General features: G+C 40.9%; 1 protein-coding gene across 4 annotated transcripts in view; it reads right to left on the minus strand.

Moving 5' to 3' along the window:
• The window catches only part of dock4 (dedicator of cytokinesis 4), a 125,521-nt gene that overhangs the window by 46,594 nt on the left and 66,484 nt on the right, over positions 1-12,443 (minus strand). For all 4 annotated transcript variants that reach the window (XM_023349960.1, XM_023349959.1, XM_023349961.1 and 1 more), the window contains 9 exons: positions 9,262-9,386; positions 8,765-8,927; positions 6,392-6,498; positions 5,070-5,223; positions 3,263-3,360; positions 3,081-3,164; positions 2,164-2,264; positions 931-1,012; positions 160-330 (listed from right to left, as the gene is read on the minus strand). In XM_023349960.1, coding sequence (XP_023205728.1) covers positions 160-330; positions 931-1,012; positions 2,164-2,264; positions 3,081-3,164; positions 3,263-3,360; positions 5,070-5,223; positions 6,392-6,498; positions 8,765-8,927; positions 9,262-9,386 — 1,085 coding nt within the window. The remainder of the gene's footprint in view (positions 1-159; positions 331-930; positions 1,013-2,163; positions 2,265-3,080; positions 3,165-3,262; positions 3,361-5,069; positions 5,224-6,391; positions 6,499-8,764; positions 8,928-9,261; positions 9,387-12,443) is intronic.

The raw sequence follows: 12,443 nt of genomic DNA on the forward strand, positions 1-12,443 counted from the left end.
CTCAACCCGTCACAACAGCATTAGCATCCCCTACGAAGAAAACGCAATTTGGTGCAGCAGGCAGAGGCACGTCTCTGATGACTTTTTTTTTTTTAAACTTGCTGCATGTTTTAGCACACAAACACAGCTCTGGATACACACACACACACACACGCCCACCTGCGTCTGGGTGACTGGACTGATGCCTTTGCTCTCCTGGGAGAGGAAGAAGCGGATGGACATGAAGAGCTCCAGGATGCAGGCTCTGAACTCCTCCTCGTTCTGGCCTCCGGTGGCCAAAGAGAAGAGCCGGCGAGACTGGATGATGTACTTGAAGATGTAGTCGCTGGCCTGGAGGACGGAGACATGCAAATCAGTTCCTGTTTATTGGTTAAATAGAAGAGTCTGAACAGGTTTTGCATGTAAAGCTTTCAAAGTAAAGTAAAAAAGGAACTCTTTAGCAGAGATGTACTAATAGTCACGAACACACACAAAAGTACACTTTTATTTAACTTTGTGTTTTGGTACACTTGATGTTAGATTTAGACTTTTAGGAACTTGCTAAAAGCAGAAAGTCATCATCTGCTGAAATAATCCTGGTTTCACCATGTCCATTAGTGGCATCACAAAGCACAGCACCAGCTGATTACTCATGCTGTGGTGCTGCAGACTTGTCTGTGGTGTATATGCCCCATTTACTATTCATCGACAGAGACAGGTCTGCAGTACATTTCTGCATACATCATTAAAATAAAATGATGAGGATCCCCAGCACCAGAGGCTCTGGGCTTTTGCTGATTAAACCTTCTTGCAGCATGACTGACAGAGGGGTCGAAGGAGACGTGGCGGATGCGAAAGCAAAAGCTTGAGAGGAAAATCCGTTTTTGTCTTACAAACATTCTTAAATAAATAAATGGAAGAAGGTCCAGGTTACCTTCATGTATGCCTCACCTTCAGCACCTGCTGTATGTGATCCTGGTGCTCTGCTTCGACAATGCGATCCACGTACCACTTCAGCACTTTGATCAGATCCCTGGAGAAGACAGAGAAGCACACACACACACAACAGCTTGATCCCCATTTACCTCCATCTGCATCTCAGCCCGGCTGGCAAAAAAAAAAAAAAAAAACAACCCACAGTTGATGAGGCAATGCAGCGGTTTAACGTGTAACCCCGTTGCACCCGTTTCGTGAAGGTGGATGAAGCTGATGCTGCAGCCGAGAGGAATGGTGGAAAAATAAATGATGAATGCCATGAAATAAATATTGCGGCTTAAAAAAATCTACTCCAGGTAGTGGTGTGTTTTTAATGAGGCAAAAGCTGTCACAACCTAAGTCTTTCTGTATTTTACTGCTCTTTTATGTGATAGTACAACACAAAGGAACAGATAAGTTAAGGAGAAATGATGTGTTTTGTTTACTTTGATAGCCATAAGTGTTGAACTTAAGAAACTTGGCCGTCCGCCTGAATTGACACACCAGTCAAGGGGAATATTAATCAGAGAAGTGGCAAAGAGGTTCACGGTAACTGGTGGAACTGCAGAGGTCCAACTATTTCTCAAACACTTTAAATATCTGGGTTTTATGGAAGAGTGGCTAAATGCTGGGAAATCCTGGAAAATAAAACCTGATAGAGGCTGCAGAAGGCGCAGAGTTTTACTTTAAAGAGGGACAACGGCTCTTAACATCCAGCCAGCGCTACAATGAAATGGTTTAGATCAAACCACATTCATGTGTTCTGAATAAAGTACATAAAAATTTATGGTGGTAAATTTTAAGAAATAGAAAAATTCAATAAGAAAGGTTTTTTTGTCTGCAGAAGCAGCAGGTGCAAATGAAACAAAAACTAAGATGTGAGAGCTTATAGGTGGGTGCAGTATATGCACATGTGAATAAAAAAAAAAAGGAACGTGTAAAATAAAACAGCAATTTGTGAGTTTATTTGTGCTCGTATGAGACGTGAGAGCCACAATTCGATAATTCTCATTCCACCAGCCAGGTGGCACCATGAGCATTGTGTTCCTTCCTCAGCCCTGACTCAAAGCACCACGTTGTATAGAGCCGCTTCTTACCAGTGGCGTAGGCCGGCTGATGTGATGTATTCAAACACAATAAGTGGGAAAGGCTGCAGCGCTCACACACTCGCTTACACGTGAGCGAATCAGAGAGGGAGGCTTTACAGACCTGTAGGACAACGCTCCGGCAAAGTGACTCTCAATGTAGGTGTCCATGACTGGCTTGAAGTGCTGGAATTTACTGTCCTGAAGGAGGTTGATGATATGAACCTGGAGATTAGGAGAAAATAAACGTTAAAAAGGAGGATCTCAGTCTGAAGTGCTTTGCAAGTGGTATTTAACAATCCCAAATGTTCAAATTTCTCATAGGATTTTATGTGAAAGCACATAGTTGTAAAGAAAAAGAAAATTTTATAATTTCTTGACAAATGAGACTAGATAAAGTGAGACACGCATCCTTATTCAGCCCCCTTTAGCTGAATAAAATTCATTGCCAACAACTGTTTAAGAATAATTACCAGTAATATGAATAAAGTCCACGTTTATGTAATTTTATCTCAACAGAAGATAACACAAAAATTTTAAAAAAGTTTCAGCAACAAAAAAAAAAAATCCAAAAAGTTTGTTGAACCACCTTTCTTTAACAATTACAGCTGCAAGTCAGTGATACACAAGCTAAAAGCCAGCCATTCTGTTTTGGTAAAAGTAAAGTGCAAGGATGACAAACAGAACTTTATCCTGAAGCATTGTGTGTGAAAAAACTAAAATCATCTGTCATATGAGGCATTTACTGGCCAAACCTGTCAATATTCTCAGAGATGATCTCAAAAGCATAGAAAAAAAAAACAACTTGAGAATGACAGCTCACCAGGCTTTTTCATCATTAGACAAGGTGCAGAGAGAGAGAAGCAGAGACCCAGAGATCGATCTCCTGCCTCTGCTCGGTAAAAGCATGAGCACACCGGGATTGGTTTAGCGAGCTGTGAAGCGTTACATCACTATTTTTTTCTTTCTCCCCGCAAGTTTCTGTACTTGTCGTTATTGCAGATTGAGAAAGACAAAAAAAAGAAAAGAAAATGTACTCACGAGTGAATCAAACACCTTGAGGCTGTATCTCTGGGAGTTCTCATCTAGAATGCCAAAGAGAGTGTCCAGGGTGTCCTGGAGAAACTGATAGAAAAAGCGACACAAAAGTCGTTCACACCTTCAGCGTCCAGGCCGAACTCGACGGAGTGAAATCAAACGAGAAGCAGAAAAGACGGACATACTTTGACGATCTCCGAGCCGTCTATCTCTTTCAGTTTCGAGAGGCTGTCGTTGATTCTTTCAGGGTGGGCTCGCCACTTCAACAGGTCCAGCATGTCGCCTGTAAGAAAAGAAAAAAAAATCCAGAGTCACAAGAAATAAAATCACAGCAAACATCTTGTTTATAAGTGAAGAAAAGCACCATGCAGAGGCAAAACTCAACTCTGCTCTCGTAGCCTCGTTCAATTACAGCCCCTAAACACCAGCGAATCCAAACAAATGACAACACGCTCTAGTGTGGCGGGATGAAGGAGATAAAGAGTCATTTTCCCCCGAGTGAGGGTCCCCAGACGCTTGAATGAATAATACATAAGCGTTAAAAAGAAAGCCTTTCAATTGTCTCTTCAGTTTTCTAAGGCGTATCTTTTTGCCACTGTGTGGAAAAGCGCTACAAACGCTGCCACTTCTCGTCTAAAAACGTCCCCAATATTGTTTGTGTATTTCTTGTTTAGCCCGTCAGCAACATTTCTACAACCAGTCAGATGAAAACAGCTATTTATTTCTGCAGCCAGTCAAATATCGTCACGACTTTGTTTCGTAACGTAAAAACGGGACTTCCACTGTGCTCGACAGGGGGAAACGTTTACATTTGTGGGTTCATTGTACATAAAAGTTGCATGTAGGCCGCTTTCCCCTGCAGCAGGCAGGATGCACATTGCTGTGCAGGGTTATGTAGCTTAAGGGAAAGGCATCCATCTATTGTAAACACTGTGGTGGGTTTTATGTCGACTGTATCCGTTCACACTGAGCACAAAAGCCAGATGTTAGCCATTATTCTCTCACCTAATTACAGATACAAACACCCAATTTCCTTCCTTAATATTTACACATGCATTGTTGCATTTGAATGATTTTGATGGTGCTGCTTCCTTTCTTCCAAACCACTTATTTCAGAAAGTGAAACTCATTAAATAAATTACAAGTAGGATAAAATATATCAAGCCTTTTTTTTTGTGGTCATTTTGATGATTATGTCTTACAAATGATAAAACTCCCCACAAATTCTGTCTCTCTGGAAATTAGAATATTGTGAAAATGTTAAATAATGAAAACTTGTAGTGTCACGCCCTAATCAGCTAATTAACTCAGGCAAAGGTTTGCTAAGCCTGATTAGTCAGTTTGGCTCAGTCTGGGTAAGTAGACGGCTCAATGTTCAGTGCTTACTGAACAGAGCCTCAATATGGAGTGCAAGAACCTGGTTGTTCACAAAGTGCTGAATCCAAACATGTTTAAAGAAAGTTAAGGTCAAGGAAAGAAAGTTTCCCAGCAACAGGCTTTCAACTATAATCCATTCAAAAGCAGGAGAGAGTTTCACCGAGGCAGCAGCAGGGGATTCAACAGCCACCAATCACAAGAACCGGACTGTCGCTCAATGGTCCAAAGTTTTATTTTCAGATAACAAAGTTTGATCAAAATTTGTGTTTTTAAAGTGATGATGCTTTCAGGCAGCTTATCTGAAAGCATTTACAAGTGAGACTGTGCATAAAATTTTCACCAATGTTTCACAAGAAAAATATTAGCAAACATTTTGTATAAAAGTTACAACTCTAACTTTTAGAGCAATGGCTCATGGAAGCTTAAATTGCTACTTTTCTGACGACCCGTATCAGCTTGATTCGCTGCCATCATAACGCCACCTTGCACGTAAGCAGGAACAACAACTGAAGCAACCAACTTCCCGGTGGCAATCCATGCAATACTTTTCAGGTGGAAGCCTGGGAAATTGGAACCAAAAAAAAAAAACTACGTCAACAACCGACACTCATTTACCGTTTTGCGTGAGCTTGGTGGAACAGAGGAAGCTGGTGATCCAGAACGATTCCTTGTTTCCTTTCAGCGTCAGACTGTTGGTCGGAAGATTGGCTTTGGAGTACGGCAGCTTCAGGTAGCGCAAACAGTCCGCCAGGCTGGTGTTCTCCTCACACTGGAGACACAGAATAGCAAAACCGATGAGTTAAATGTAGCTGTGTGGCTAAACATTAAGCTACGCAACCGTCCAAACATGTTTCCGGACTTTACTTTCACTTTAGAAAAGCAATTTATGTTCAGTCTCCTACAAGAGAACTTAAGATGAATTGAAAATCATATCTGATAATCTAGGGATGAATATTCCACTTTGTTCAGCCTTGATGAGCTGCACAGCTGAGGCTGTTTGAGATCCAAGGCTTCCACTCAGTGTTGGACTGATTCTTCAGAGTCTATTTCAGGTCTAAGGAGAAACTAGGCCATGCCAGTTTTATTGGGCTTCTCTGCAACCATCCATCTGGCATTACAATGGGCCTTCACCCCCTTAACGGTGTGAACAAGCAGAATTAAGGAAGTTGGCTTCAGAAATAGCAGGGCACCAGGTCATGGGTGTATAACACTGAATCTTAACACTAAAGATAACGACAGTACAACAAAATCTGACTGCTTCTTGTAAGTCTACTGAAATCCCATCCTGGCAGAAACACAGAAAGACACAGTTTCTCTGTCTTTCTCAGGGCTGGAGGTTGCCGTACACATCATTTGCCTCCGGCTGAGGAAACCCAAGAAGTCTGCAAATATTTGCAGTTACAACTCGATGCAGCGCGGTGGTAGCTTTTTAAGAGAAGATACTTATTTAATCTGCATTTACCCTTTGACATGTCAACTCCGAAACGCACGAAAGGATGAGTTGATATGCAAAATAAACGGGCAGAAGGATCTTTTTCACATGCGTGAGCAAGCAGATGAACACTGGCTCTGACTCGAGGTTAAATTTGACCTTAAAGAGGGCATTACTCATCGGCCTGTTGGAGGCAACGTGAGCCGTGTCTCAACCAGTGGTACAAACAGAATGATAAAATAGAGAAGTACATTGTGCCATCCAGAGGCGATGATTCATATAATATTAAACAGGGCGAGTAACCCCTCTTTGAAGTACTCTTAGCAACACTGATGCCAACCAGCGAGAGATTTTACTTAGGAGACCTCAAGCTGCATTTTACTAATCAACAAAATAAAAAAAATAAAAATATCACTGCTAAATAAAACACTTAGCCAAGAACACAGATTGTTTGCTTCTACGCTGCTCAGGCAACGCTTTGGTACGGAGGGGAAGCAGTTCTTACCTTATGGATAATGAGCTCATGGGTGCCATCTGGCAGAGTCCTGCCATCTTCCTGCATCAGAGGAACAAAGGAGTAGCCAAACAGTTTCTTCTCTCCTTTGTCTTTTGCTGTCAAACAACAACAACACAGAGGCATGATTACAAGCCCAAAATAGACAACAGAGGCCTGCAAAGTCAAGAAACAGAGGGGGGAAAAAATTCACATGAAAAGAAAGAATCAGCACAAACTTCCCATTGTTTCTGAAACAATCTGACAGACCAGCTTTGCGAAAACTTGGTGAGGTCAGATAAGTTAGTGATGCGTCACAAACGACAATCATTTCAGTACGCGACTACGGTAGCTTCACGGTGAAATGGCGACATGAGGAAATGCAACAATAATACATACAGTATTTATGTGCCACATGGATCATAAAAGCAGTTTTAACCTTTCAAAATGCTAATGTTCTAACTTCCTGTGTCACCTAGCTGTGCTGCAGTCCTAATGCCAGCTTGCATACAAACAGGAAGTCGTGTAGACTAGCACTGTTGCAATGTTTGGAGTCCCAACTGTTGCTAATTTGGTTTCAGCTGACCTGTCCTCACTCACAACATGACCCCCTTAAAGAATGTCGCTTTGTTTTATTCACCACAAACTGCACATTTATTCAGTGGAAAGAAAATCCTATGCTTAAAAGTATTGTAACAAAATACCTAGTGACATACTTATTAGCACCCGTATGAATATGGCATGACATTCTCCAAATGTTACGCTTCAAAATGGCAAAGACAAGGTGGCATGTCATTTATTTAATACAAATGTGTGGCTTTAAAACAAGTAGCTTCATGCTAACGCTTGTACATATTTGAAAGGGCTAAAAAGTTTCCCAAATTGCTCGCCAGTTTTAGGAAGGATGATGACAAGAAAAAATAATAACAATAATAACAAATCAACAATTAAGAACCATCAACACAGAAACTCGTTGTTTTGGACGTGAACCAAACATGAACATGATTCAGAATTACCTTTACAAATGTAAACACCAGGAATTTGCTAAAGGCCACTTGAATGTTAATTGTGTGCTTTGGTCAGATGAGCATTACACTCAGGTCTGGTGAAAAACAGAGGATGAAGATGTAGAACAGCACCTCATTGCCTGCAGTAAAATATGGTGGAGCTACTGAAATGCAGTGGGCTTGTTTTGTTTGTTAAAAAGGATAAAAAGAGAGAAGACGACATAAATAGTGGTGTATTACGTTTCATACCAAAATGCATACCAAATATGGGACTTTTTGTCAGTTGGTCAAATGAACTAAAATTAAGAGTTCATCTTTTTTTTTATGCTTCATGTTATAGCATTAAAATGCCATTTTATTTATGTCTATATTGCGCATCTTTGCCAGGCCTGCCCATAGGTGTGAATGGTGCTGCATGCATCACCATTAAGGAGGCGTGAAGCCAGGAAGCAGCTGTAGATATTTTGAGCCTAAAAACGCTTATAGGGTAACAAATCATTTTTACCTGCTCACACAAACTCATTCGACAGCCCTGGAATTTTATAACGCTTTACAGACCATCTCCTAATCCATAAAGGAAGATAGAACTGTTTGAGCTGGTTATAATTTAAATCTAGAGACTAACCTGCTAGATAGCTATTAATTCAATACTCTTCCTCAAAAATTTCCATTTTTAATTGAGTTAGTTAATAAAAATGTTGTAGTTTATGTAGATGTACCCATATAGGTCAGACATCAGAAGATGTCTGCTAATCACAATCATTCGTCCAGTTTTGCCCCAAGGTGTTTACTATTATTTGGGCTTCAAACTTTGGTGTCACCACAGGTTTAAATTAGGATCCTCACAGGCAGCCTTTAGGAGGTAATAACAGCCCTGCCAGAATTAATAAAGCTGTTATAGATACTGTACACGGCCACATGGCTGCCTGGCTTCAAAACAATAACATAGGCTTGCTATGAGAAAAAGAGATGGTTACATTTCTATGTTATCCAAAGTGAGACGGAATAAATGGACTGTACATTTTTATCTCATTTGAAAGCCAGAAGTTGGGCACCCTAGCATCATAGTAAGTAGACATGAAAGTAAATGAGGAAGGAAATATTTCCTGACAATGAGCTAATGAGTGAAATCTGGAAGTACAAATACTGGAATCCTGGGGGGGAAAAAGCTGAAATCAAATTCCAGACTTATCCAGACTGTAGGAGAACAGTATGAAGAAATTAGTGTGGCCTTTGTAATGCTGCATGTAAAAAGAAAACGGTTTCCCCTGCAATCCCTCCAGACAGGAAAGGAGCAAAACCGGCAAAGGAGGTGACATGCATTGCAACTGAAAGCTCGGGGAGACGTGCTCGCTCGACAGTGTCACAGCTCGCTTACTGGAGCAATGGCGAAACTCGAAGCGGACGTGAGACCCTCGAAACATGTCGACGGGGATGGGCAGCTTGATCTGCTCCGCCCAGCGGGGGCTGTTGTTGTGGTACAGGACCAGAGAGTGGTACTCATCCGCGCCCGGCTCACCGGAGCCAGCAGCCACATAACCCTGAAAGACAAACGACAAAGAGAGTTTAGGGGGCGAACGGGGCGGCGTAGTAAAGAAATGGAGTTACGTGGACAAGCTTTATGTGCGCATTTATGTGCTTTCGAGGGTTGAGCATAATGTGGTTGCAGTGGCAGGATTTATATTTGACTCCGTTTTCTCTCCAAGGCCGCGGCAGTGGAGGAAACCGCAGAGGCAGAATGTCACATTGCAGAAGCGGGGCAGCACATCTGACACACACACTCGGCTCCCATCTGGATGAGTCATTTTTAATCCGACGGCTAAGAAACCTCGTGATGAAAACAACACAAGACAAAAAGTAAAGGTGTTTGTTCACCTTTAGGATTTGTCCATCGGCGTCCAGCACGTAAACCGTGATCTCCACGTTCCTGGCGACACTCTTGCCGCCCTTCTCGAACTCCCCCTTCTCCAGCGTCATGTAAAGGTCGTTCCTCATCTCGCCTGCAGGAACAGGAGAGCACGAGAGGCCTCGACACGTTAAACAGGCACATAGTCTTTGCAGCATTATCAGGGAGCACTCAAATCTTTGTGAGATATCTCCCTGCAGACTCTCACTAGCAGCAGGAGTGGAGAGCATTTATGATAGCTGTATTTAATGATGTACTGCATGCTGCCCTTGGTGATGACATTTAGAGCTATTAAATATCAGCTTCAGGTGGATTTAAAGAAAATGAAGAAGTGTTCGCTATGGAAAATGTTATAGAAAATCACTTCCAGCAGAGAGACTTTGGTTCAGGATTCCAAGATAGAAATATTTATTTTAATGCTTTTTTGTTGTTGTGGTGTTTTTTTGCTTTATTGAAAATGTTGCTGTTTATTTAATCTTGTAATGACTTATTATCATTCCAATCTTTTTAGAAGGGTTTGTAACTACAGCTCCTAACTACAACATTTTTTATAGAAGCACACAAACACAAAAAGTACAACACTCCACAAGGGGCAAGGCAAAAAATTTAGGCCGATGACTTTGTTGATTATTTAAGAAGTTCTTCAAAAACTATTAAAAAGAATAAAAAAATGGAAAAAGCCTGTCATGCCAATAAAGTACAGTGGAGAATCTGTGTTGCTGTGGGCTTGTTTTGCCTCAAAAGGGCGAGAAAATTTGTCGAAGTAAATGTCACTCTTTCAAAATACCGAGGCTTTACAAATTAAAATCTTGTTTCATCTGAGAAAAATACTAAAAACGTGGTTCTTTCAAGAGAATAAAGATTTAACTCAACACAGAAATGGTTTGCCAGACACAAAATTAGGCTGCTTCTCTGAGCCACTGCTGCTCTTGTATCCTCAAATCTGCAAAGCGTGCAGGTTAAGTGCCAGGAAATGCTTTCTTCTTCTTCTGCAAAGTTTAGAGGCCGTCTATGAAACTTCTGACATATAAAACCTTATGAAGTGTGCGAGTGCAATCACAAGATCTCTACCACAGGGGTCAACATTGATTTTCTGTCCTTAACAACAGAAACCATAGCAACATGAGGTAGTCTATATAAACCCATACTGTATCCTTACACAGAGAGAGAAATGCACTTGGAGCAGGAAGGCTTTGAGACATGGTGAGATATGTTTTTATGTTCGCAACAATAGGGAAACTGGAAGCAAGAAGGGAAATGGTGGAGGAGGCTGCCAAAGCAAAAAGGCACTGTGGCTTGTGCAAAAGATAATGAGGAGGAATATGCAGTCGGTCAGATACAAATCTAGACTAGCAGCACTAGAAAAAGGAGGAGAGAGAGTTTCCTTTGCCCAAGGGCTGACTTAAACATGTGAAACAAGTGAGAGCACTCAGCATTAAGGGTCTGCAGCCAGACAAAGACAATGAAGGAGATGGTGAGGATAAATCTGTATTAGTGAGGCCCTGGGGTAACGCAGTCTGTGGTTTGTCTGACCTCTTATTAAAGAAAATCTTCATAAATGAAACTTCCCCTCTTGTTCTTTTAAAGCTCAGACTGCACCTTCCATAAATTGCTTCGCGTCCTGCGTACGTAAAATTAACAGACATCTACCTGTTTGGTTCCCTGTTACAAAGTCAAGCGGATCTTCATTTGTTACCAAGGTGACAAGACCGAATCCAACTAAGCCTTGGGGTATTGATGTGGGGCTTGTTAATTTAAAAAGACGGCAATCGTCGAGAAACAATGTTTTCTCTTTTGTAGAGTCAATAGTAGAGATAAGCGATTTCAGCATGAGGCTTTTAGATGTTAACAGTCGCCATACCCCCAAACCGACTAACAGCTACAGTTGCGCAGAAAGATAATCTTTTGGAGTCCAGGTATAAGACGTAGTTCTGCCTGTCTCTTTATACTAATCGGTTCGATGTTACAAATGATACAACTGAGAAACTGGCTCTGAGATTCACTGAACTCACCAAAGCACCAGATTTCCTGTTAAGCTAACAGCACAACAACGTTGCTGGCCCTCCATTACAAGTTTTATGGCGTCTCCTGGCAGCTGTACAGGAGGTTGTAGTGTAGCGTTTCTAAATAACTGTATACACTACTGACCGTATATAGTTTTTGTGGTTTTAATGTCCTATTTTTCCATCATACTAGCAGCCCTACAATCATCCATTTATTTTCCATCCCCATTTAAGGCTTCACTGTACGCCCAGTACAGACTGGTCCTACTTCTTCTAATGAAGTCGTGATTCTGACAATGATTTGTATTACGTGTTTTCTCTATGAATATCTCTTGACCTGGAACAGGCAGCACACAAACTTCAATGTCAATATGTCCAAGGTTAAGAGTTCTGAAACCCAACATGATCAGTGGTTTAGTGAATGAACGGACTGCAACTGGTTTGAATTAGAAACTGTACCATCAATCTTGATTACAAAACAGGAAAATAAACAGTTTCAAGCAAATGTAAGCGTAGAGATCTGTAGATGTAAACCAGCAAATGTATGTTTCTGTGATAAGTAAAAGACCATATCATGCTAATGGTGAAATGGTTAGCGGATTAATTGGCTGTTAAATTAGCCGTGTCACCACATGAGCGTTGTGTTAAATGTACTATGAAATTGCGTTTTCCTTTATGTGCGACGTTCTGTTGAACCAGGATCTTGAGCCATTATATAAATTGGGACGAGTGGCATCTTAATTTTAGAGAAAAAGGGCATTTCAAAAAAAATAAATTTTCATTTTCAAAACAGAACTGTTCCAACGTTATATTCAATTTAAAAAATAAGATAAAAATGTATATTGCTTCCATCCAGCAAAATACAATTTTTTTTTATACATCTCAACTTTCAAAGTTAAACTCTCTTGTAGGCAAAAATCCAGTCTTTTAGTGAATGTTTATACTTCATGAAATTGTCTCATTTACATTGCATTAAATGTATATGTTTTCACATTTAGCAGTTTTCCATTGTCAAAAAGACAAAAACTCTATATTACAAGACTTCGGTCATTCAAGTCAGTTACTGTATTTAAGGGGTCACCGACCTTTTGGAAACTGAGAGCTAATTCATAGATATTGAGTATATGTAGGGCTACCAGTCTGATACA

Source organism: Xiphophorus maculatus, chromosome 17 (assembly GCF_002775205.1).
Source record: "Xiphophorus maculatus strain JP 163 A chromosome 17, X_maculatus-5.0-male, whole genome shotgun sequence".
Taxonomy (NCBI): Eukaryota; Metazoa; Chordata; class Actinopteri; order Cyprinodontiformes; family Poeciliidae; genus Xiphophorus; species Xiphophorus maculatus.